General features: G+C 41.6%; 3 protein-coding genes across 3 annotated transcripts in view; 2 read left to right on the plus strand and 1 right to left on the minus strand.

Moving 5' to 3' along the window:
• LOC311353886 (connector enhancer of kinase suppressor of ras 2-like) overlaps nt 1-7760 on the plus strand; it is a gene marked incomplete at both ends in the record, with an annotated part of 23576 nt that extends 15816 nt beyond the window's left edge. The window contains 11 exons of the mRNA XM_084473686.1: nt 1-22; nt 147-195; nt 849-1039; nt 1170-1243; nt 1970-2041; nt 2978-3048; nt 3783-3883; nt 4616-4714; nt 4811-5150; nt 7493-7692; nt 7746-7760. The exon at nt 1-22 is cut by the window's left edge and continues 172 nt beyond it. Coding sequence (XP_084329812.1) covers nt 1-22; nt 147-195; nt 849-1039; nt 1170-1243; nt 1970-2041; nt 2978-3048; nt 3783-3883; nt 4616-4714; nt 4811-5150; nt 7493-7692; nt 7746-7760 — 1234 coding nt within the window. The remainder of the gene's footprint in view (nt 23-146; nt 196-848; nt 1040-1169; nt 1244-1969; nt 2042-2977; nt 3049-3782; nt 3884-4615; nt 4715-4810; nt 5151-7492; nt 7693-7745) is intronic.
• A 3425-nt stretch (nt 7761-11185) lies between these two features.
• LOC311353887 (olfactory receptor 52K1-like) lies at nt 11186-12097 on the minus strand (the record flags this gene model as incomplete). The annotated part of the gene is made up of 1 exon (XM_084473687.1): nt 11186-12097. The coding sequence occupies one exon, from the start codon at nt 12095-12097 to the stop codon at nt 11186-11188; it is 912 nt and encodes a 303-aa protein (XP_084329813.1).
• Nucleotides 12098-20978: 8881 nt separating this feature from the next.
• On the plus strand, nt 20979-26398 carry rnf167 (ring finger protein 167). The gene is made up of 10 exons (XM_084474588.1): nt 20979-21039; nt 21737-21864; nt 22105-22185; nt 22277-22417; nt 22686-22773; nt 22993-23083; nt 23368-23473; nt 23792-23885; nt 24277-24357; nt 24613-26398. Exons 2-10 carry the CDS (start codon nt 21763-21765, stop codon nt 25056-25058), a joined length of 1230 nt encoding a protein of 409 aa, XP_084330714.1. The 5' UTR covers nt 20979-21039; nt 21737-21762; the 3' UTR covers nt 25059-26398.
• Nucleotides 26399-26862: the final 464 nt, after the last annotated feature.

Consider the following 26862-nt stretch of genomic DNA (forward strand, 5'->3'; position numbering starts at 1 on the left):
TGACTCCGCCTCTCTCTACAAGGTCCTCACAACACACCCTAACGTCCCCGTTGACGTGGTCAAACTTTAATTAATAAGTGTGTTTGAACAGGAAATACAACGAATCCCGTTGGACCTCATTATATCTGGCTCCTCCCCTTTCACAGGTGTTTGAGCGCTCCTCAATCCGCTCTAGGTCCAAGAAGAAGAGCGCAGGTGAGACACTTTGATGTTGCTGCCACAAGAAGGCAGGTGTAAATGATGCAGACAGTGTACAACTTAATACTGTACACTTTGTATGTGTTAAAACAATATCGAGCATTATAAACAGTATGTCAGCATTGGGGCCTTACCTATCTAACCGCAGTTAAGATAACATATCTATTTTAAATATATTTCTAAATTATATTTAATATCTTCATATCATATTTGATGTCTAGTTATGTCTATAATTCAATTAAATTTGGTTTTATTCGTATAGCCCTTAATCTCCGGTACAGTCTCAAAGGCCATCACAGGCCGTGTGTTTATGACACACCCCTGACCCTAGCCCCCAAGAGGGCAAGAAAAACTCCCTTAATTAGTAAGGAAGAAATGTTGAGAAGAACCCAGAGTCTGGGATCCCTCCTTCCAGGGATGATCAGGAGTGCAATGGGTGCCATAATTGACATACAAACATACCTATATACTGTACATGCATAAGCCATCCCAAATAATACCAAAGCATGTACAGCAGCCCCCTTTAGGGCTTAGGCTTTTAATGACGTTGTGAGAATACCGTTTTTTTTAAACTATGATTATTACTAGTACTAAAGGCCCTCAGCATTGAGACGACACCACATATGATTTTGTTCTGACCTCCTTTCCAGTCCTCTCCGTGCCCGAGAACCCCATGTCCCTGATCAGTAAGAGACGCATCTCCTGCAAGGACCTGGGCCAGGGAGAGTGCGAGGGCTGGCTGTGGAAAAAGAAGGACGCCAAGACCTACTTTTCCCAGAGGTGGAAGAAGTACTGGTTCATTCTGAAGGGCAGCTGCCTTTACTGGTACCGCAATGAGGAGGTGAGGCGCGCTGGAGCTGGGAACTGGGCCACCAGGGTGTGTCCGGAATGGAAGGAGTGAGAGTAGACTGAGAATGAGTTTAAACAAGTCTAGTCATTTGACCACTGTTTGTTATGTTTCCGTGTGGCAGGACGAGAAGGCGGAAGGCTTTGTGAGTCTCCCCGAGTTTAAGATCGACCGTGCCACTGAATGCAGAAAGAAGTTGTGAGTGTTACACGTTACACATCACTGCTCTCTCAGAACCAGTTAGCATAAGGATGCCGGTGGCAGTATATTATAAAAGGACTGCAAATGGTGCTTTTTATGTAGAATATCAGCCCACATGCATAGCCACAGTTACCAAATATGTAGCTTTATAAATACATAACTATATTTAAGATTCCAATGAAAGACATTTCATTGGAAAGCGAGCCATTGAAAGCTAATCATTAAATGGTGCCGACTGTTATTACTTTTGTGACTTGGATTGTGTTGCGGTGTATCTTTGACAATATTGTGATAATCATAGCAATTTGTGCTGTAGCTGTCAGCTAGGCAATTATCCATTCGAAACATAATTACTTTTATATTCATTTTAGTCCCATTGCCTTCCTCCATTCTGCTTCGTATTCACAGTCTAGTTTTCATACCAATTTCCAATTAAAAATGAGACGCACTTTCTAAACATGTCTCGGGATAACGACCTGGTTGTGAGGGCATGCTCATTCATATGGTTTTTGGAATTTCTAATAGGAGCGAGAGAAATTAGAAATCTCCTCATCAGTGTTCAGCTCGTGGTATTAATTCTAATTGGAGATAACGAGGATGCAACTAGAATCTCACATGGATTAGAATTAGCAGATCAATAAACAGCCCCCTCTCCCCCTGATGCAATGTCTCTCCATGTTTTGCTCATCTCCATGCCTCCCCACGCTGCACATCCACCTCCAGCGCCTTCAAGGCCTGCCATCCCCGCATCAAGAGCTTCTACTTTGCTGCAGAAAATGTGGATGACATGGTCCGGTAGGTTCGGTGTGTGTGTCTGTGTGTGTGTGTGTGTGTCTCTCTGTTTGTGTGAGCGAGGTGGATGTAAAGTGGCTGTGACAGAGAGGAGTTTGTGTCGTTGCGGCAATGTGTGTGTGCGTGGAAGTGAGGCGTCAGGGCAGGGTCAGTCTGTGGGTCATGGTCAGGTCGTGTTGTGGCTGTGTGTTGTGGTTGTGTGTTGTGGTTGTGTGACGGTCGGGTTGTGGTTGTGTGTTGTGGTTGTGTGACGGTCGGGTTGTGGTTGTGTGACAGTCGGGTTGTGGTTGTGTGTTGTGGTTGTGTGACGGTCGGGTTGTGGCTGTGTGTTGTGGTTGTGTGTTGTCGTTGTGTGCTGTGGTTGTGTGACGGTCGGGTTGTGGTTGTGTGCTGTGGTTGTGTGTTGTGTGTTGTGGTTGTGTGTTGTGGTTGTGTGTTGTGGTTGTGTGACGGTCAGGTTGTGGTTGTGTGTTGTGGTTGTGTGTTGTGGTTGTGTGACGGTCAGGTTGTGGTTGTGTGTTGTGGTTGTGTGACGGTCGGGTTGTGGTTGTGTGTTGTGGTTGTGTGACGGTCGGGTTGTGGTTGTGTGCTGTGGTTGTGTGACGGTCGGGTTGTGGTTGTGTGTTGTGGTTGTGTGACGGTCGGGTTGTGGTTGTGTGTTGTGGTTGTGTGACGGTCGGGTTGTGGTTGTGTGCTGTGGTTGTGTGACGGTCGGGTTGTGGTTGTGTGTTATGGTTGTGTGACGGTCGGGTTGTGGTTGTGTGTTGTGGTTGTGTGTTGTGGTTGTGTGACGGTCGGGTTGTGGTTGTGTGTTGTGGTTGTGTGACGGTCGGGTTGTGGTTGTGTGTTGTGGTTGTGTGACGGTCGGGTTGTGGTTGTGTGTTGTGGTTGTGTGTTGTGGTTGTGTGACAGTCGGGTTGTGGTTGTGTCGGTCCTCAGGTGGCTGAGCCGTCTGTCGATGGCCGCCGCTGGCTTCGCCCCGCAGCAGGAGAGGGTCCCACAGGACCAGGGTGAGGCCAGGCACACACACACACACACACACACACACACACACACACACACACACTTAAAGTGCGAGTTACAGTTACACTTGCCGTAGAATATGAGGCTGCATTCATGTGTTATCGGTCCTCAGTAATATGATGTCATTCATGTGTTATCGGTCCTCAGTAATATGATGTAAATTTAACACTGTTCCCACCGCCCACCCGAAGCACCGCTTTAAACCGACCCTGAGATGTGTTCAGAGTTCCTGTGGACACGTCGCCTGGACGAGTAGGCGTTTATCGCGGCGCATAGTTGTTTACAGATTCTTGTCTTCGCTTTAGGTATAGTGAAAGTACAGCTTCGGTGTGGACAAAATGCCACAAGACCAACAGGGTCACGTATGCATCATCTTCCCGTCTGGCCATTTAACAAAATCAACTCTTAACACTAGTTTTATTAGGGGGGAGAAGTAGGCTAATTGGTTCTGTGAGTAATCAAGAACAAACATAGCTGTATGGGAGACTGTCATCATGCCCACAAGTCAAAGGGTGTTTTACTCCCAGACCAAATGATCCGGATTCAAAACTCAATACCTAACCCATACCTGCTTATTGAATGTTAGGTATCTCTGCAGTTTACTGTGCATAAAAGGGGCTGCTATATTACTTAATATGAGAATATTAACTTGAGAGATGTGTCTCATTCTAGACATCAGTGTCTCTCGGCTGTGTTAATAACAATGTTTCCTTGTTGTCAGACTACTGGAGTGAGAGTGACCATGAAGACACAGAGCTGACATCAGTGCCTAAACAGGACAGCCCACCTCCACCCTACGACACCTACCCAAGACCCTCCTCGGTCAGTGTGTGTGTGTGTGTGTGTGTGTGTGTGTGTGTGTGTGTGTGTGTGTGTGTGTGTCTGTGTGTGTGAATGTGCGTGTATAGAGGGGGGGGGGGGGGGGGGGGTGTGGGTGTGAGAGTGTGTGTGTCAGTGATTCATGAGTGAAGATGTTTGAGCATGTGTATGTTTGATTGTGTGTGTTTGTGTGTTTGATTCAGCCACTGTATGTGTTTGATTATGTGTATGTTTGAGTGAGCCACTGTAAGCCTTTGATTGTGTGTGTGTGTGTGTGTGTGTGTGGGTGTGTGTTTGATTAATTGCACATAAAGAATGCTTAATGTATAATGTACCGGATGTACATGCTGATTCCTCTGTTTTTTTTTTGAAACTTTTTATTTGTAAGTATTTTTTCACATTATCCACACAATATAAACTGTGGAAAAAAAAAAAAGAATAATAATGTAGGACACGAAACAGAAACAGCAAACACGTACACAAAAAAATAAAAATAAAAATAAACAGGAGGTCATGGGATAATCACTTAATCATGGCAATCTCGCCTATCTCCAAGGCGTAAAAGAAAAACGCTTGTGGTGCAATGTCTATACCAAATCTGTCTGACTAGCTAAATAAACTGACCATTTTTTCCATCGCTTTTCACCCAACTCCTTTTGAAGTCGTATGGAGTAAGTTGATTCCTCTGTTTGCTTTAAAAAAACAAACCTCTACCAACCGACGGACTGGACGTAGGCGAGTCCTTACATGGAAGCCAAACACAGCCACCGCTCCTCCTCCGACACCTTCCACTCCCGCTCCTCCCACGAGGACTACCTCCCCTCCTCCTCCCAGGACTACCTACCCTCCTCCTCCCAGGACTACCTCCCCTCCTCAGCCCAGGACTACCTCCCCTCCTCCTCACAGGACTACCGCCCCTCCTCCTCCCAGGACTACCTCCCCTCCTCAGCCCAGGACTACCAGGAAGGCGGCCTCAGCAACAACAACGGTGGAGGTTGTGGCGGCGTTTCCCCGGGCGACCTCCGTCACCCCTGGCCGGACCGGCAGTCCACGCTTCCGTCGCAGCGCAGCGCCTTGATGCTGGAGAGCTACGTCCCCGCCCGGCTCCCACCCAGGCCCTCCCTGGATGGGGAGGGCGGCGGCGGCGGGAAGCATCGCAGCTTCACCCTGCCCCGGGACAGCGGGCTCCACGCCATCCTGGCGGCCGCCGGCAACATGGCGGAGCAGGGGGAGCCGCGGGGCTACAGGATGGAGCGCCCCGCCCACGGAGGTCGGTGGCAAAGCTACACAGCACACACACACACACACACTCGATGGGTTTATGTACCGCAGGGACAGTCACACTCTTATGGCTCAAGATTAACATTTTACATTTAGGAGATTTTGCTGACGCTTTTATCCAAAGCGGGGGGTCGGCTTAGCTCAGGAGGAAGAGCGGCTTGGTTTGTAACCGGAAGGTTGCTAGTTCGATCCCCGGCTCCTCCTGGAGTCGAGTGTCGAGTGTCGATGGGTCCCTGAGCAAGACAACCCAACACTTATTGCTCCTGACGAGCTGGCGGTTGTATTGCATGGTTGACTCTGCCGTCGGTGTGTGAATGTGTGCATTAACCAGTCTAAGTCGCTTTGGATAAAAGCGTCTGCTAAATGCCCTAAATGTAAATGACTTACAACCATTCATTCACACATTCACATACCGATGGCAGAGTCGACCACGCACAGACAGCCGGCTCGTCAGGAGCAGCCAGTGTGAGGCGTCTCACTCAGGGACACTCAGCTAGGAGGAGCCGGGGATCGAAGTAGCAACCTTCCTGTTAGATCACGATCCAAGTCAAAGAAACGTTAGCATTGTGTAGAGAAAACTGCGTTGACCGTTTTGTTTCTTTTTAGGGTTTATGTTTGGTCGATTTTGATATGAATTTCAATTTGATCACGATTGTCACGCTTTTGATTTAAGAAACACAAAACATCCTGGTCGTCACCGTGAGCGTGTTTCACACCATAACTACTACCAACCGATCAAAATGCGTGCTATCTACATGCCTGTGTGGCTAGCCGGCAGGGTGCGTGGTTAAGTGGTGACTGTCACGTCTCCTGGTTACACTGGAGCAGCCCCCGGGCCCCTCCCGAGGGCCCCTCACAAGGGCCTACATAATGAGGTAGAGTCCCAGTGTCCTGATTCACAGCACTTTAGCAGGGCAGCACAGCAGCTCTTTCTCTTCTGCCTGCTCACCATTTCTCTTCCTAGCTACTGATCTCGCTCTCTAGCTCATTCTTTCTTTCGCTGCCCTCCAATCTCTCGCCATTTTTTTTTCGATCACCTTTTTCCTCGACCCACCCATTACAAACCCACTCAATCTGTCTCCCTCTATAAATGGGTCTCTTTCTCTATCCATCGATCTCTCGCAGATTTGCTCTATCCACGTCTCTCTTGCTCTCCCAAACTGCCCCTCGCCCCTGGCTCTCTCTCTCTCTCTCTCTCTCTCTCTCCCCCTTTCTTTTTCCCTTCCCTTCTCTTTTTCTCCCTTTGTAACTCACCCCCTCTCCCTATCTCTCTCTGTTTGCTTCTCTCTCCGTCTCTCTCTCTCCTCCCCCCCTCCTCTCTTGTGCTCTTTCTCGTCCTCACCCGATATATAAAGATGTCACCGTGCCCCGGGGCGCTGTGATTGGACGGTGAAGCGAGCAGGAGCCCTTTCAGTACACATTAGCTTTGAATGAAGTCAAAGCATTGAGCCCCAGGGAGGCGGGCCTTGTTCTTTTACCCCCCTGTCCCCATTGGCCCGCTGTGACGCCATTCACTTCCCCTGCCACTCCTGGTTCAAAGCAGAATGGAACACAGATACGTGTGTGCATGTGTGGCCTGATTCCCAGGACAGATCCCAAAGCTTTGTCTCTTGCTCTGAGTCACCGATGTAAAGGAACTGATTCCTAGTACGAGGGATGCCTGGCTCAAGGGCAATACTTGAACTCCTCCTCATTCTTATCACTGGGAATCTCACGTGATCATCACGGATTCAGATGTTTGATTATGAATCCATTGTTGTATGTTGGTCAGACAGGTGTCGTGTACAGACGCTTTTACATTCAAGTAATTTAGGTTAAAATACAAACATATAACTCTACCTCTATGCTCCAGACCTGAAATGCATACCAGCTTTAATTGACACAATAAGAAATTGCAAAAAGCGATACGACATTGATGTTGATTTATAATAATAAGCAGTCATATTTAATCAGCCCTCGCCGTTGGCCATAAAAAATGTCTTAGCTCAATGCAAGACGAGTTTCGCTAGAGGGCAGTATTTATTAACAATCCTTCCGGGCTTTACCGTCTGTCCTTCACAGACAGTGGTTATAGATGTTTCTACTGGGGACTCCAAGTTAACTAGCAATTCTAAATGACGTACTCACAATCACTTGGAATTGCATTGGCTTATCTGCAGTACCACTGGAAAACCTGAGCAGACAATTATAGTATATTGATAATGATATTGATTGTCACTTGACAAACAATGTTATTTTAGCCCATCAATATGTTTACGGTGACTACTTCTGAATAATTCAATTTGAATGATAAACCTTTTCTTACAAAAATGTCCGTTGTGTCTGTGCCAGACGGCGAGCGGGAGCGCAGGCTGCAGGCCGACTCTCTGGGGGACCTGTACCGGGCTCTGGAGCGGGCCAGTCTGTCCCCCGGCGCGGACACCAGGCCCGGCGCACGCCTGGAGTACAAGCGCTCCTTCGTCCGGCGCACCAACGACCCCCTGCTGAGCGAGAAGCTCCACCGACTCCGCGTGCTGCACAGCTCGCTGAAGGTACCGCCCACCACCTCTCGCGGAGCTTTAAAGGTCCCATGACGTGCCACCAGGTGTGGTGTGATTAGCCGTTACAAGCCATTTGGAAAATCGGTCTCTTATGACATCACAGGTGGACGTGTCCACCTTGATGTGTGGATTTTCAAAACGGCTTGTAACGGCTAATCACACCACACCTGGTGGCATGTCATGGGACCTTTTAATGTTAAAGTTCGTCATGTGTCAAATGAATGAATGTTTGCAGTCATTAAAGGAAGACTTCATGGTTTTTCATCCTATTTTCCTATCGATTTGGGCCTAAGGGAATAATGCAGAGAACATTTTTTGAAATTGGTCCAGTATCGAACGAGAACGCTGCAGTTGTAATCTGCGTAAACAAGTTTATTTATGGGCCATAAATCAACTCTTGGCGGGCCTATTGGGGACTACTGATTTAGGGCGACTAAGCCTGTAAATCTTCATCCTTTAACATGCTTGTTTTTGACACTGACCGGCTCAGATTATATTCCATCACTATGGAACAGATCCCTACAGAGAAATAACTCTTTTCTTTACCCTTCCCTGCTCCGGTCTTTTTGTTATTGTGTTCAAACAAGTCTTGCTCAAGAAGAAGTCTCACCCTGAAGTCTCGCTCTCGCCTTCACCCAAATCTTTGAGATAACACTATGCGATGCTTTCTGTAATCCAACACCACCAACTCTCTTACATACAAAATAAGACTTGGGTCTACCTTACACTAATTAATGTCAACGCTAATAATAACAACAACAGAATTGCATTATATGTGTGATATGAATAGAAATACCTATTCATTGGGGAAATTTATTTGGTTCTAAACTAAAAAAGTATTTAATTATGGTTAATTTGAACACAAACGGAGAGGTTAAATATCAGATTTGAACCCTTGCTTTGCAGAGTCCTCAGCCCAGAGATCCATCGTTGGGATTCTTTGGATAGAGCGGATAAATCTTCCACACACCTCTGACTGACCTGTGCCTCAGTCCATCAGACACCCTGCATACCTGCAAACCAGTCAGTCAGCCACCCTGCCTACCTGCAAACCAGTCAGTCCGTTTGCCACCCTGCCTAGCTACCAGTCAGCCAGCCACTCTGTTAACCTGAAAACCAATCAGTCAGCTTTACTCTGCCACCCTGCAAACCAGTCAGTCAGCCACCCTACCTGCAAGCCAGCCAGCCAGTGTGCCGCCCTGCCTAGCAACCAGTCACCCTGCCTACCTGCAAATCAGCCAGCCAGTTTGCCGCCCTGCCTAGCTACCAGTCACCCTGCCTCCCTGCAAACCAGTCAGCCACCCTGTCTACCTGCAAACTAGTCCGTCATTAAGCAACCCTGCCTAGCTACAAGTCACCATGCCTAACTGTAAATCAGCCAGTAAGTCAGTCGGTCAATCAGGCACCTTGCCTACCTTTCAGCCCTTTGCTACGGGCCTGTCCGTAGTTCAGTCAGTGTGTCAGTGAGTCAACCAGTCAGTGAGCCAGTCAGTCAGCCAGCCAGCTTCCCCATCCTCCTCTAGAGACCAGAGGTTCCTTCCAGCCTTCCTCTGCATCTCTCCTCCAGCAGTGTCTCTCAATACAGGCCATGAGTGCAAGAGACAGACTGTACCTCTTCCACCCTCTCTCCCTCCCCCCCCCCCTCTCTCTCTCTCTCTTTTAAAAAGATGAAAGTATACCGCACAATGCAAAAAATTGACAGCGAAGATCTCTCGTTGGATATTAGTGAAGACGAAAGACAGCGCCGTTTGCACATCAGCACTTTGTGTCCATCTGAATTCAAAAGCCTTTTATTTTGTAAGGTTTACTTGCATGGCCGTTCCCCCTTTTTTTCTGTGAATGAAATGATTTGATTCAGCTTTTGTACAGTGTTTCTAGGGCTGGTGATCTCACAGCTGTACAGATCAACTGTATTTTTCAGGAGTTCATTATGCATGTGTGTATTTTGAATAATGTCTGATCCTCATGTATATAGGTTGCTAGGTATATATATATTTTATATTACGTGTGACACAATGGCAGTGAGTACACAATGTTTTGGGGTACAGATGTTGTGGTGAATCCAGTGCTGCCCTTCAGTGATTGTACACTGTGCCATGAACAATGAAATTGATCAAGTAAAAAACATGTCAAGTCTCCAATATTGTGGCACTGAAACATAAAACCCTGGCAATAACGAGCCCATATTGTCGATTCTAAAGCAATGACCAGAGTCGACCTGTCTATTTTTGTATGCATGCCTTCCACTTGAATGTTTGTAAATGGTTTTGCAGTCCTGAAGATGTCTGATCTGGATACCACCCGTGTTAACCCAGCTTCTACATTGTGTTTTTTTAATAATTATTCACTGTTATACGGTTTACTTTGAGAAGTACTCTCCTCGAGAGATGGATAACTGTATTTATATAATGTTCAGTGTATGAGCATGCATGTGAAGCTAAAGTGGAATACAACGCCATTGGTGTGGGACTGACATTGTTCAGTGTGCTATATTGTACGTAGCGTACTTTTGTATTCAATAAAACTAAGTCATGCTTCATGCCTGTTGCTCTTTCTAAATGGGTGCGTTTCAAATGGAAACGGTTCGAATCCAAACTCCTTTCAAACACTGCAAATAGTCAGACATGAATAACATAAAAGTACAAAATGTGCCTTCTCCTTGGTATTATTTATTGCATTTCTCTTAACCAAAACATATGGTTTAACGCAAAATAGCAGTGTTGACAGCCATCATTATCACATGTCCATTACAGCGTCTGTTGTCTAATGGTACATTTCAGGACACCCTGACACCCATCCTAAATCCTACATTTCATGCTTGTCTTACATCAGTCATATTGTTGGTTGATTCAGTTTAGTATAAACATTCAAATCACAATCTTTATGGACCTAAAAGGGATTTCAAAATGACAATATTTAAGGTAAATAGGTTATTTAAAATGGCTACTTTCATAGTAACAACTCTTTAAGTTTTTACGATATACTTGACAGTGATCTTTAAACTGTGCATATCATTTTCCCAAGTTTATTTGTTAATGAAAGTTTTATCAACGTTAAAACATGTTAAAACTGCACTGCGTAAAATGTTGTGTGCCCACAATGGTTTGTGAATTTGTGGTGATCAAGGTGTCAAGGTTATGCCAACACCCATTATATTCTCCCTCTCTCTTTCTCTCTCTCCTGCCTCCCTGTCATGCTACTTTGCCTGTCAATCGACCATCATAGTTCAATCAGGGAAGATAGCAAAAATGTACATACATCCAGTTCATACTTTGTAAACACGCTTTTAACAACATTTAAGAAAGATTTTGAACATATACGACTGCCACATGCATGAGAACATAATATCTTATTATAAATGCAGTATTGTTAAGTGATATAGGCATAAGGCAGCTTTTTTTAAATAGCAAAAATGAATAGGAGATTCTTTATTCTGTAATTATTCTGTAGAGTGAGCTATCTACATTATAAACATCATTGTTGGCTATGGTGTTGCTGTGATCTTTCTCTTGCCGTTGAATAATCTCAACACAGGTGCCCTTATTCGCTGAATGCTCATGCCGTATATGGCTGGATTAAGAATGGGGGGGAATATCAGAAAGTAGAGAGACATAAAGCTCCTACTTTCAAAGGTCAAATGACTTAACTCAAATCGACTCTGTGCTATTTCAAAGAAGCAGCCGATGGAGTAATTAACCAGAGTCAACAGGTGGGGCGTGCAGGTCCGCAGGGCTTTAGACTGAGACTCTCTAGATGAGAACACACAGATCTTCAGAATGTGCCCGTATGTGTAAAAAATAAGTAAAATCTGTGGCACCGTGTACAAAAACACGGTGACTATGCCCACAATGTTCATGTACTCTGTGTCTGAACAAGACAGTCTAACCAGCGAGTAGTTAAGACAGTATAACCTCTCAATGACGGGCTGACAAAAGCGGAGCTTGAGCGTTAAGGAGAACATGGCCAGGAAAGCCACGAACGGCAACAGCCAGGTCAGGGTGATGATCATGTACACCTTGCTCAGAGGCATGGCGATGTGGTAGTGCAGTGGCCGGCAGATGGCCACGTAGCGGTCGTAGCTCATCGCTGCGAGGATAGTGAACTCAACGATGGCGTAGGTGTGCACGGTGAAAACCTGCAGCAGGCAGGTGGACAGGGTCACCTGGTGAGACCGCGACAGGATGTGTTTCAGCATGGCCGGCAGCAGGGCTGTGCTGCCGTACAGACCGTTGGCGGCCAGGTTACACACCAGCAGGTACATGGGCTCATGCAGGCTCTTCTGCAGCAAGATCAACCCAATCAACGACGTGTTCTCCACAATAATGACGATGTACAGAAAGACGAAAAGGCAAAAGTACATGGAGGTCAAGCTCTCCATGCCGGAGAAGGAGGCCATAGTGAATGTGGTCACGCCTAATTCAGACACATTTGTCATGTTGATGCAAATGTGAGCAGGAGCTGAGGAAATAAAATATTTCAGTTTATACATGGTGAATGCACAACTTATTTACAAATATAAAGAAATGGGCATATTTACCATTTGACTGATGCAGTCTCCTGCACCCATCTCAATAGATGGACTTTTGCACTTGTATTTGTACTTGACTTGTGTACATCTACACGTGTATTACTGTGAGATCACATGATATTAGGAGGGGGCTGCATCCCAGGAAGCAACATGGGGGGAGCCCTGTTTATTGTTGCCCTGGTTATTGTATACATAAGTTGTTGTTCCTATGGCGATTCATCTAATGTCTGATTGTCTGATCTGGGATCAATAAAGTAAGATCTTATTTGCTCACATTTAACACAACTGTGTCAGCTGTCTTCTCTTCCACAGAAATCAAAGTGAAGTAAAATAGTTCACAACACAGTGAAATATGAACACACACAGTGAAATATTCACAAAACTTAATAAAAATAGTTTGTGAAAATACTACAGAAAACATTGAAATACTACACAACGTATTAAGAAGGGGACCTAGGGATGCATTGTACATCAGCAATAGACACATTCATATTTCAATATATATATTTTTTGTTTTATGTCAAGCCTTTATGATGAAGCCAAGGCTTCATCAAAGTTGCATCAGACGGAGAGGAGGTCATTTTGTCCTTTGCCCTCTCCTGATAATTTCGCTTTGCCCACTATGGCCTTCACTTATCATCATCTTGCTTTTAATTGCTTTCAGGGGACTAAGGACAGATACTCAACCCTTGCTGGATAACATCTCCCCAAAGGTCAAGAGAAAACAAAGAAAAAAAATTAAGTTTCAACTTTTAAGGACCCTTAAAAGTAAAAAGGTTTGTATCAAGTTCTTATATTCATATTTCTGTATTTAGTGCAAAGTTAACTGGAATTCGTTGTTGCATTCGGTCACCTCATAGACCCACAAAATATCCCCAAGTGTCTGTTTAAAGAATATTTAATGCATACATATAGAAAAGAAATTCAAATCTATTCTCTTCATGTTGATGCCCCAGTCTACTCTTACAATTGTTCTGTTGGAAGTAATTCAAAAAATTGCGAATTTTTATGAAATTTATATAGGGCTTTAAAAAAAAAGTAGAAAAGAGTAGTAAGTGTCAAATTTGCATTATTTGTATGCAATATGTATATGTGTGTAGGTCTATGACATGTAGGCCTATGTATGTATTTAGGCTTCTGATGTTTAGGGTGCAGTGTGTGGGATTTAGTGGCATCTAGCGGTGAGGATGCAGATTGCAACTAATTGAATATTCCCCCCTTACCAAAGAAGGACTGTATCGATTAGCCAAGTGTCAATCAGGTTCATTGATAGATTAACCTATTGTAGCCAATTTAGTTATAATCAGTACTATCGGTGTAATAAGATACAGTTCTTCATTGTGGTAGGGTTTTATAGGTTACTGGTATCGAACTAAGTACATGTCCAGTCTCTTACTAGCTACCTGCTATAGTCTAATAAATCCCCCACTGGAAGGGTGTCAGGCCAAGTACGGCGGATACCACTCGTGTCACTTTCTAAACCGTTAGTAGGCTTTGTCTATTATAATCAAAGACACATTGCCTGCTATGCTTATTTGGAATTATCTTGACTGCTTCAGTGTGTGGAATCTCAAGCATAGATGAACCATTGAAATAAATCATGATTTTAGCCACATAAGGCAGAAAATAGCATTTGGCAAAAGTATCAAGTAGGGAGGAACCTGTAGGCCGAATATTCAAGTAAGCACACTACAATCACACAGATAAAGCAAAGAAAATACATTAAAGTCTTGTGCCCATGCACGGAAACGAGCACACGCCTGCACACACACGCACACACACAACCCTCAAGCAAACACGCACACATATATAGACACACTCCAGTATTGTTCATTAAGGATTTAGGCCAATCTTTATTAGTCTTAAACAACGCATGTTAAACTCATGTGTTGCTTTTCATGTTTACTGCCTTTTCAGCTGCTTTGAAGTCCATTCTTTCTGTTGCTCTCTTGTGTGAAAATATTGGATCATCGTAATGCAATGCTGTAGCTAACTTCTGTTACAATGACCTAGAAATTGAATTATGTGACACTTATTTGGCCATGTTTTCTCTGCTTTAAATGGATTTAAAGCAGAAAAAGCTGAAAAATAGGCTACCGGAAAAAAAGGCTACGGTGTGTGTGTGTGTGTGTGCGTGTGCGTGTGTGCGTTGCTTGTGTGTATTAAAAAAAAAATGTATGTGTGAACTCAGATTGACTGAAAGGTTGACTGTGAACTCAGGCTGAAAGGGAACTCAGACTGAAAGGTTGACTGTGAACTCAGGTTGACTGAAAGGAATGAAATGATACAAAGGAGATTAAGAACGGATGACACTCTAAACAAGTTTAGAAATTAATTAAGGGCTCAAGACTGGAGAAAGGTTTATGACGCAGAGGAGGTCGTTCTGGCAAACTTTTTTGATGTTATATGACAGAAGCTGTCCAAGTCAGCAAAGAAGAAAATGAGCAAACTCCTCAGATAAACCCTGGGTTACAAAGGGTCTGTTGAATGCCTGTAAAAAAAGAACACCTTATACAGAGAATTTATTAAGTATAGAAATAAGGACAAAGAAATGAAGCATAAAATCTATAAAAATAAATGAACCGATATGATGCGAAATTGTAAGAAAGATTATTATAATAAACTACTAGATAAGAATAAAAACAATATAAAGGAAACATGGAAGATACTAAATTTAATTATAAGAAATAAATCGACCAGTTCTGGCTTCCCAGAAGAATTTCTAGACAGTAATACGATTATTAATAACAAAAATGAGATGGTGGAAGGCTTCAACAAATTCTTTGTAAATGTGGGCCCCAAACTGGCAGAGGAGATAAACCCTCCACAAGTGTTGCACATTATTTGGGTGAAATTATTGATATTGCTAACAAGTTTAAAAATAAAACATCAACAGACTGGAATGGTATTGATATGACAATAGTAAAACAAGTTATTATTAATATAGCAGATCCCTTAGCACATATCTGTAACCTTTCACTTAAAATGGGCTCTTTTCCAACGAAAATTAAAACTGCTAAGGTAATTCTGATCTTCAAAGAAGGTGAAAAAAATATCTACAATAACTACAGGCCAGTTTCCCTGTTCTCCCAGTTTTCCAAAATTTTGGAAAAAATATATGCTTCTAGGTTGGACAGTTTCATAGACAAACATGAATTAGTCATTAGTCATGAATTATAGTCAATATGGTTTTAGGACAAACCGATCAACTTCATTGGCACTCATGGACCTAGTAGAAGAACTGACAAGCACAATAGATAACAAAAAGTTTGCAATAGGGGTCTTCATAGATCTGAAGAAGGCATTTGACACAATAAACCATGATATATGGGATCAGAGGGGTTGGACTTAATTGGTTAAAAAGCTACATAGAACAAAGAAAACAGTTTGTGCAGATGGGGGATAACAGGTCCACCCAAATGAATATTACTTGTGGTGTGCCGCAAGGGTCAATATTGGGACCAAAACTATTTATTTTATATATAAATGATATAAGTAATGCTTCTATGATCGTGAAAAACGTGATTTTTGCTGATGACTGTATAAATGTATTCTGTGAAGAAGGGAACCTCAGAAAGTTGTTGGAGGTTGTTAGTTGTCACTAACCAAGTTGAAAATTGTGGTTTGATATAAATAAATTATCACTCAATGTAAAGAAAACCAAATTTATGGTGTTTGGTAAACGTAACACACAAGCAAACACACACATTGAACTAATGATTGATAACATAAAAATCAAAAGGGTATTTGAGAACTCCTTTCAGGGTGTAATAATAGACCACAAACTCAGCTGAAAACCTCAGGTCACCTGTGTACACTCAAAATTGGCACGATGTGTAGGGATACTAGTCAAAGTAAGACACATAATGAATATAAAAGCACTACATACACTGTACTGTACACTGATTTCCCCCCATTTGAGTTACTGTGTGGAAGTGTGGGGTAATACCAAAGCACCCTGCAGACAATATGCACAATTTAAAAAAAAAAAGCAATAAGGATAGTTAATAATGTAGGGTACTATGATCACACCAACAAACTATTTCTCAAGTTAAAAACATTAAAGTTTATGGATTTAAAATATTTTAAAACTTCACAAATTGTATATAAAGCAAGAAACAACCTATTTCCAGGAAATATTCAAAGATGGTTTAGTGACAGACTAGGAAATTAAAGGAGAAAGAGGGAGACTGAATCTGAGGCAATAAACGGTTCACTCTACACTCAAAAGCATGTGCATATCTGTCTATGGGGTGAAGTTGTGGAACAACTTACCAGATAAGATCAAAGATTGCAAACATATTCCACAGTTTAAAAATAAGCTTAAATTACACACACTAGGAAAATATTTGTGAAAATATTCATTGATGGAAATGACAAGTAATGATACTCATAAAGGGCTATGTATGTATGTATGTATGTATGTATGTATGTATGTATAGATGGATGGATGGATGGATGGATGGATGGATGGATGGATGGATGGATGGATGGATGAAGGTATGAACATAGGAGTGATTTTAATCATCAACGTAATATATATTATTTGTGAGTATAAATAAACATAGGAGTGATGTCTGTTACATGCGCAGTTTTAAGAAAAAGGTTTGTAAATATAAAAATATATGTAAATACTTAACATTGATCGTGTAAATGGTTAATTTAACTGAAAGATGGGGGTAGGGACCTACAAGCTTTTGCTTCCCTCTACTCCTTTTTTTTTTAACATGAAATGGGACTTTATTTTTATTTTTTATTTTGTTATATATGTCTATGTTGATTCTTAAATATTTTATCTGTTAATGTCTGCATGTTCAAGAAAATATTTTTTTTCAATTCAATTCAATTCAATTCTATGTATACAAAATATGATGTGGCTGTTGTGAATGGTTAATCCAACATTTAAATAAATGCTTTACTAAATGCTTACTAACATTTGAACACCCATTGAATATTCCATTCTAGGTTATTGTTGTTCTTTGTTGTTGCCTTGACAGATTCGCAGTCGTGTTGCATCAGCGGTGTCCCATGAGTGAGACACAGCTTACTGTTCACCTCTCACCTCCTCTCCATTAACTCTATTGGGTGACCAGCGAGACTTGATTGTGGCCTCACTTGTAACATTAATGGCCTTCCCCAGAGATTGGAAACATGAAATGGACTTAATGACCCATTTTGTTCCCTATAGACTTCAAGAGCCTGATGTTGTCTTCATGCTATTTAAAATGTTTGTTTTTCATGTCATGTCATATCATAACATGACTTCATTATGATGACAGCAGAAAGTGAAAATAAATAATATACTAACATATTGGGTGATTGTTATCTGGATGACATAACCGATATACACACTTTAAAAAGTAAATGGACTGAGTTGGAAAATGGCTCTTTAAAGCCAGCTAGCCTTAGTTTAATCTCTACTTTTCCATAACATTGATTCATATACTTTATTAGAATTGAGTGAGTGAGTTATTGAGTGATAACCACCAGATATATTATTTATTTTTGACAAAACAGCTGTACTCTCGCTCACGTTGAAATACCTTACGTGGGAACATGAGTTTTAAATTAGGAGGGGGAAAATGTGTTTTTCTGTCTCTTTGACAAGAATTCTTCTCCTGTCCCATGACAACCAAATGTCACAAGGTCTTTGGATTTCTAATTATCCTAAATGTGATTAAGTACAAGCACGTTCTTTCAAGGCTTGGCATAATTCTATAATAAAAATAGAATAGGGGCTCTTGTGCGCTTTTAACCACACATGCCTCCCCGAGACATAGATAAAGCTGAACCTGTAAGGAAGCCTTCATTTTAATACACTACTGCTTCGAGGTAACAGTGCTGTTTAAGGATGTCTTGTCACCGAGTCTGGGTCTTGCTTCTCTTGGCTGTCTTGGCACTGAATTGTAAGTCATGGTTGTGAGTCTTGATACTGATTCTGTATTCTTGAGTTTTATTGCCCTGATTATCTTCTTCTGAGTCTCTTGTGATGTGTTAGTGTCTGTAATGTATTGTGGTCAATGCTTTAGAAAACTTAAAATGTTATCATGGATACCAAGGAAACCGACCAGCTGTGCCATGGAATTGTAGCTATGAACTGAGCAAAGCGTTGTGTTTAGCTCAATGTAGCAGCACTCGACTATAGTAAGGCCAGCAGTCTTCTGCTCAAACGAATACATACGTTGTTTGGATGGAAAGGGTTTAATTCGCCCGAGAAGTATATGAGACCACACCTTGGACAAGTTGGATGTTCGGCCCATTGGCCATGTGGAGGATGAGAAAGAACAAAATATAGATTGAAAGAAATATGGAGCGAAAGAAAGAAACAGACCCTAACCCTCCATCCTGGTTGTTCCTTCAGTTGTTGAGAATGAGGCAGCAGCCTTCCCCTGGTCCTGCCCCAGTCTGAGTGGGGTTTGTAGAAAAGTTTGCCAACCGACAGAAATGTTCTTCGGGCCTCTGGGCTGTGGGAAAGATTTCCTGTAAGTATTCTTCCTTGGATTTAAAAAAATATATATAATATTTTTTTGATTTCACAATGGATGCCTCTTCTGTTTTGTTTTTTCTTCAAAAAAACCATATTGCTTGTTTGAGTTTTTCTTTTTGCTCATCTTGTTTTTTTTTTGTCAGGTGCTGTGTGTCTCATTTCTTTTAAGAGCACATTGAGACTGTCATGAGGACTCTGTGAAATGATGCCATCTTGGACCGGAGGGCGGTGTGGCCTGTGTTCAGACCTAGGGCCTAGATATTCACATCCACACGCCTCTGAGAAGCAATGGACTCTTATGTTACATCACATGTTCACACTATGCAAGCCTTTTCTTTTAGAATTGACATCTTGAACTCTTTGCATGTTGAAGTGTTTGATTAAAGTGTTGTATAATCAGCTTGATCTGCTTGAAACTGGTTTACTTGATTTTGATACAGCACTTGTTATGTTCAACAAAATAAAAGTGTCTCAAATTAATTGTATCAGAATGAGTTTTACCGAATGCCAGCCTTCAGTGCAATGATGCATATCAATTAGTGATGAAGAATTACTTATTTTTAGGACACTTCGGGCAGCAAAATATTTGATTTAATCTTAGAGCATGATCATGGGAAGATACCCATAGGTAGCAAAGTTACCAAGAATACATTCAGTGAGACAATGGGTGAAGAATAATCTTACAGTGAAACCAGGGGAAGGCATCTACATTGTGGGTAGTTAATAGAAAGGTAACAGAGGTGAGTGGGAGTGACCATCGTGGAGAGTTTAGGATTGGTCATAGCTGAAGTCAGTCAGGCCAAGTTAAATTGCAACAGGGTGAAGTGGACATGTCTGCAGGTCTGAAAGTCAGACAGTTAAAGGAATCTACACAACAAATAAGTCAGCTGATTGGCCTCAGTATAGACTTGGCTACAGTGGCGATGCAAATGCCAACTATCTTAACACCTCTCAGTTAGAGAGGGGTAGGGAGGTATCTCTAGGTCCAAGGCAAATGTATACAATTAATTTTAAATAGACTAGTTATTATCTAAACAAGGTTAATACGATTTGTACATAGTTGTATATCATAGTTAGGATTAATATTTCCACAACAATTAGTGATACACATAGTAGAATCAAAGCTATCATAATAGGATCTCTCTATATTTGAGTGGGTCATCCAGAACTGGATTGTACCGGTTTCATATGTAATCCCATTGAGATAAGGGCTTCATTTACGGTTAAAAACACATGAGACATTTAATTACACTTTTGTGTTATGGGAATAATTAAATAATTATGCAATAGGCATAATTACACAGTAAAATGTCTCCATAGTTATTGAAGGATTATTGAATGTTTACAGCAAACTTCAGTTTCTATTCAACAGAGTTCAATGAGTGAGCCATCGAAAAAAATAAATACTGAAAACAGGATGCTGTTTTAGGGAACAGATTCGAAAGGTTATTTGGCTCAATATTGCCACATAGTGTTTTTGTTTGATTGTTTTGTTCATTGGTTGACTTTATTATCATAGTGTTAATGAAAAATATGTAAATAAAACGGATATAACCACTGACATAAAAACAAAGATAAAACAGTGACTAATTACGGTGACATTTAAACAATATGCACGTTCCTACCATTGATTGATTGATTCATAGATTGATTAATTGATTAATTGATTGATTAATAAAAGTAACTTCTCGTTATTCTTTGTTTATACATAGTGATCGATTCCTACCCATCCAAACCATGATGCCTACTCTACCTATTGTATAAATGTTGCATAATACAGGTAACAAGCCCCAGCAGTGACTCCTGCCCTTGATTATCTAGTGCAATTACACAAGCATGCGTTGTGTTTTTACTTTAACTACTTTTGAGGAGTCGTTTTAGTGATCAAATGTTTTGTCCAATTAAATTAACAACATGATTTATTTATAATTTATTTATAATTATATAATTTATGTCGTTAAATTAGGATTGCTTGTGTTTTAAATAGCTTTCTTAATTGTCCCGTTGTATTGTATTATTTATATGTATTGAAAGGTTGTTCTGGCTGTTTGACCTACTGTTTATCTATTGCACATTTGTATTCCTGTTTTTATTTGTATGTTGTAATCAGGGCGTCATTGAAAAAGAGAGCCTTCTCTCAATGGCCTTCCTGAATAAATAAAGGTTCAATAAAAATAGGAAAACTGTTTTCCTCCGGGCCAGCAGGGGCAGTAGAGTATCGTATTAGCACGACTACGACACCACAACACATTATACAAACAAGGAAGAACTAGAAGAAGAAACAACAACAACCACAACAAAGTTAACGCGAAGCAAATTTAAGGTATGTCCACTCGAGGACGGCGTTTTTTTTTTTTTAAATCAATCTGTGTTTTATAATTTGACGTATATTTGTCCAAATGTGACTATGTGACCATTCGGTTGGGTTCGGGTTGTTGTGTTCCTCGGCTCATTGCTAGATGAGCCTTAGCTAACGTTAACTATAATCCACATCCTCTGGTTTCAAAGTGATACTTCGAAATACAGTTCATATGTCTAATTTTTACCCGAAACAGTGTGATTAACGGGTTGTTTCGCTGTGGTTTATCGTTAAGGGGGACGTGCAACAGGACCTAACTAGCCACTGATATCACCTGGAACAGGACCTTAACACACGTAGTGTAGACTCGTTAATAAGTGGCTTTAATGTTGTTGGTTTTTTACCATCGACAAAGATTCGACATGCATATCAGATATTCAGTTGTGTCATTTACATTTCACGTGTTGCCTCCCAAATAAACAGATAAGATCCAGAACCGGAAACAGGAAGTGAAGGTCAACACAGGGGTTCCCAGTTAGGTCAACACTGGGATTACCAGTTAGGTTCCTACAGGCACTGAGAATGTGATAAGAATCACGTTTCGTAAAATAGATGCACGCTTCATGTGGGGGAGATCGGAGTGTTACAATGTCATGGTATGGTATCAGCCTAGAGTCACAACATCTACATGTACTTCTTTCTTCTCCATGATTTCCCACAGTTCGGTAGCACCTTTGGGAAGGCAGAATGGTGGATTCTGGCGTGTGGGACATCGGCGCTCGGCTGGGCCTTTGTCTGGCTCTGTGCTGCACATTGACACCCTCACCTACGCACGCCTACATCTACGCAGTGAGTCTTTTCCCTTGCATGGATAATCAATAGTGTATGATGTACAAGCTATATATAGTATTTATGACTCATATTGCTTACATGGATGTCTTTTTTTTTCTTTCTTATATTAAATGCATTTCTTTTTAATGGTTATTGCTCTACTGTACTTGATAACCGAATGTCCAATCTGTGATTAATTCAATTTGATTGTAATCCACAAAATGTCTCCTTATTCCTTACTTCTCCGGTATATTCTAGCATTACGTGAATATGAGCGCATCGTTGTTCGAGGACCTGCCGGCATTGTTTGGCTCCGAACTCCCCCAGGAGGGTCTAAAGGTAAGAAAGAAGAAGAGAATGATGCATGATCAGAGCAAAACAATTGTTCTGATCCCCTCATAATACTAATGTGTTTCCTTCTGTCCATCAGGGTGTGTTGGTGGCGTCTCGTCCAATGAATGCCTGTTCAGCAATAGACCCACCCCCATTGCCCCCCCAAGGCAATGCCAAAGCTAACCTCACTAAATTCATAGTTCTGATCAAACGTTTTGAATGTAACTTCGACATAAAGGTCAGTCATTGCTTTGAATTCAAATCAGACAGATTTTAGTGTGTGTGTGTGTGTGTGTGTGTGTGTGTGTGTGTGTGTGTGTGTGTGTGTGTGTGTGTGTGTGTGTGTGTGTGTGTGTGTGTGTGTGTGTGTGTGTGTGTGTGTGTGTGTGTGTGTGTGTGACAAAAACATTTTTATGAATGTTTTATTTTATTTGTACATAACCAAGATGGCCACTAGGTGAATAAGGCCCATACAGTAAGATCTAAGTCTATAATTTTGTTCCCAGGTCCTGCACGCCCAGCAGGCTGGCTATAGTGCTGTCATCATCCACAACATGTACTCGGACATCCTGCTCAATATGAACGCCAGCAACGGTGAGGCCTCCTCTAGCAGATGCACTTCATTCATTGGGCTTTTCTCACCTAGCGGCCCCCAGCAGGCTAGCCTTTAGAACCAAGAGGGAACCAAGATGGCCCGGAGGGGACCTACGACGACATGCAAATACACATAAGAAATAGACATATACATAAAGAAGTCTTCTTCCTGTCAAGTTGTGTGTGTTGTCAATAGTAGTCTTTACTCTGACTCTCTAGAAACCATTGCGGAGGAGATCGACATCCCTGCAGTGTTCACCAGCTACTACGCCTCCCAAGTTCTCCGGAAACATATAATTCCAGACGAAGGGTAAGAACATAGGCCCATTTGGCCTTTTTGAAACCTTTGCAGTTTTTATATATATATATATATATATATATATATATATATATATATATAATTATTTTTTTAAAGCCCAGTTCTAAATGATTAAAGACATTATTTAAGGCATCTAAAAACAACAATGTGTTTTTAAGATTATTTAATTGGCAGAACACATTAGACAAACCTTGGTGGTTTTAAGAAAATTTACATGCTGTAAACATTTCAAAATGTTGTAACCCTCTATATTGTGTGGCTGCTTGTGTTTCCAGGGCTTATGTGATTCTGAAGGTGGAGGTGGCCTTCCCGCTCGTGTACTATCTCATTCCCTTCACGGGAGTGGTGGGCCTCATCATGCTGGTTATGGGCCTCGTCATGGTATGTGGTCCTGCTGTGTTGCCATGGTGATGATTTCCAACGGCTTTTGGTTTGGGTTGTTCTGGATGGTACACCTCACCATTGAGTTAATTGATTTTTCATTCAAAATGTTGTGAGAAATATTTATACAGGTGCACCTCAATAAATTAGAATATTGTGGAAAATGCACTTAATTTCAATAATTCAATTTAAAAAGTGAAACTTGTATATTATGATTCATTCAATGAATTGATATAATAGATATTTTTTTCTTTTGCTATGATCAAATATGTAAATTGTCCTGTTTTAATCTTTATTTCTTCCAACTCATTTGATCAGGTTGTACGCTGTGTGCAGTACAGAAAACGGTTGAGGAGGAATCGCCTGTCCAAGGAACAACTGAAGCGCATTCCAATCCACAAGTTTAGAAAAGGTAACCCCTATTGATTATTATGCTTGTTCCTGGGAAAATTCCTAGACATTTCCTGGAGATTCCTAGAAATTACTGTAATGTCATTTTCATGTGATATACCCACAAGATACATTTGCCTTGGAGTAGTGCCAGATTTTTCCGTAGTGTGTTCTACGCACACACACAACATGGTTCAAGGGCCATTCTCTGTTCATCTCTGCCATGTTATTTAGAATTATGCTATTACAGTTTGGATTGAACTGAGGATGCTTCTTTTAATACAAATCTGCCGTGTATGTGATATGGTTCATGGCAAAGTTGCATTACACTTGATGACTTGCTTCATACATAGTGAAGATATATTTCACATATAATGTATTTGATCTTTGATCTTCTCTAAACTTTTTTTTAGGTGATGATTACGATGTTTGTGCAATCTGTCTGGATGACTACGAAGATGGAGATAAGCTGAGAGTATTGCCGTGTTCTCATGGTAATTCAATTATTCACTGCTTTGTTTTTTCTACTGCGTTTGTCATTTGTATTAACTTTTTTGGTTTATAATTCTTTTTTTTAAATTTAACTACTTTTGAGGATACTTTTTGAACACTCAAATGTTTTGTCCAATTAAATCAACATGATTTATTTATTTTTGCTTGCACAGCCGCGGATGCATAACACCTTGAATGTGCAGAGATATTCAATCTTTTCCCATTGATATACACCCATTATCCTCCCCCTTCTCCAGCCTACCACTCCAAGTGTGTGGATCCATGGCTGACGCAGAGCAAGAAGACCTGCCCCGTGTGCAAGCAGCGTGTCACCCGGCCCAACCCGGACCACTCAGAGTCGGAGGAGGAGGAGGAGGAGGAGGAAGTGGAGGTGACCGCCCGGCGCCGGGACCCCGAGGGCGGGGGCGGCGAGGGCGACTCTGAGCGCACACCACTGCTCCGGCCCTCCAACCCCGGCTCCCCGTCCGGCAGCCTGGCCAGCTCCTACTGCGCCACCGTCTCCGTGACCACCGCCCAGTGCCTGGCGCCGTCCCCCCGCTGTGACTCACCGCTGCTGGGCTACCAGGGCTACTACTCTCCCGAGGAGAGCTCAGACTCTGAGGGCGAGGAGACGGTGGAGGCCGTGCAGCCCACCGAAGATGACACCGCCCGGCTCTTAGGGACAGGTGGGCTGGACGTGTGAGGGAGGGGTGGGGGCATGCACAAGCCCCTCGTCTACTCTAGTCTCTAGCCTCCTAGATTGTTTTGTCCTGATGGGGATTCCGTCTAGAGGCGTGCCCTCATCTCACCGCAGTCTCTAGCAGTGTGTGCGCGTGGATGTGTAGTCGTCACTCGTGACCCAGTCTTTAGCTGTGGAGATTTTGGAAGAACACTCGTCACTTTAGTGTGATTGTGTCAGAATACTAACCCCAATAATCTGTAATCTGTTTTTGCACATACGCATTCATCGACTATTTCATAGAGCCAAAGCAAATGTTTAATTGAACCACCACCACTACCACTGACACGTATAGATATATGTAGCGATCGTATCACACGTGGAGTAAACCTGTACTTTATCCTAAGCCTGAGGAATCCAATTACACATAGGTTTGAGGTAATATAAGCAATAATGTAAAGAAAAGAATGGATTACACCTAAATGTTGGCTAATCAACACTCCTCAGCAATACTCTTTTCTAACACCTGGCCCTAGTGTAATCGTTTCAGAAACTGTGCAATGTATCAGAAATATTTAACATTTCTGATTTTTCTTTTGTTATTGAAGTCTGTCAATATTTGGTAAAAAGTGTTCTGTTTTTATTGAATACACAACATATTATGGCTGGTAATGGGGATACATTTGGAATAGATGTATCTAAATCGAAACAACATTTATTCAGTGCTGGTAGAATTGGTGGAGAAAGCAATTGTCTATGCGAAAGTTTTTCCATAAGCACTAACCGAGACAATATAAGGGTTTTTTGTTTATTTTCAGCTCCAAACTGTTTTGTTTTTTTTACCAAAATGATACATCATGATGTCCTCATGATATCTATGTTTTTAACACTTTCTTTTAATTGTTATTAAGACTCTAACTTGTTATTATTGTTTTCAAGCCTTTTTAAATGGTTAAAATGTATATCATAGTAATTAGAGTTCCTATAGTTAACAGTTCCGCTGCATTTACTCAACACTATTGAGTCTGTTTATGATCTGTGTACATAAATAATTTCTTGGATTGATCAAATGTGTCATCTGTATTAGAAACGTTAGTGGGTTTGTATATTGTGCAGCCTGTGAAATCGATTTTTTTTAATTTTTCATTATGTATTCTCAAATGCATAATCATAAAAACTACAATGTTACTGCATTTTTGGTGGACTTCTGCAAAATGTATAACCATAGAAATGTTTTGAACTGTAAGAAAGGCACCGTGATTTATTTCATTTGGAAATGGAAGAGAAAAAATGTACGGTTTTGTTTCTTGTACGTCGGCAGTAACTACGTGACCCGCTCGTAATAATAAAAAAAAAAACAGGAAGTGGTCATTAGACTGAACTCCGCTAAAGCCAGTCAGCTGACGTCTGACTGCTGGTCGGCCATGTCTACTGCCAACACAACATGTTAACTCAGTCTTGATTGACACAACATCCTTGCACTTTTTGTGATGCAGCTTCGAGGAACACTCAAGCCGCATCACCTGTTGAAATCATTCTGATGGGCTGTACACTGACTGTAAACATGGTGTAGCCGCTTCGAGATTTAAGATGCATTGTATTTTAGGCTTAGATAACATAACCACACATTTTAATGTTTTCTAGCTAGGATAAGAAACATTTATGTATAGTAGATGTTTGTTTTGGACCATCAGGAGAACAAGTACACATACACTCCTGGATTCTTCCTTGGTGCCACTCAGAACTTAATGCTGCTTGAATTGAAAAAAAATATTTAAACCTTTTTTCATAGCATGTTTTTTAACTCCAGTTAAGAGATTTTGTAAGT

This window comes from Micromesistius poutassou (assembly GCF_964030765.1).
Source record: "Micromesistius poutassou genome assembly, chromosome: 10".
Lineage (NCBI taxonomy): Eukaryota > Metazoa > Chordata > Actinopteri > Gadiformes > Gadidae > Micromesistius > Micromesistius poutassou.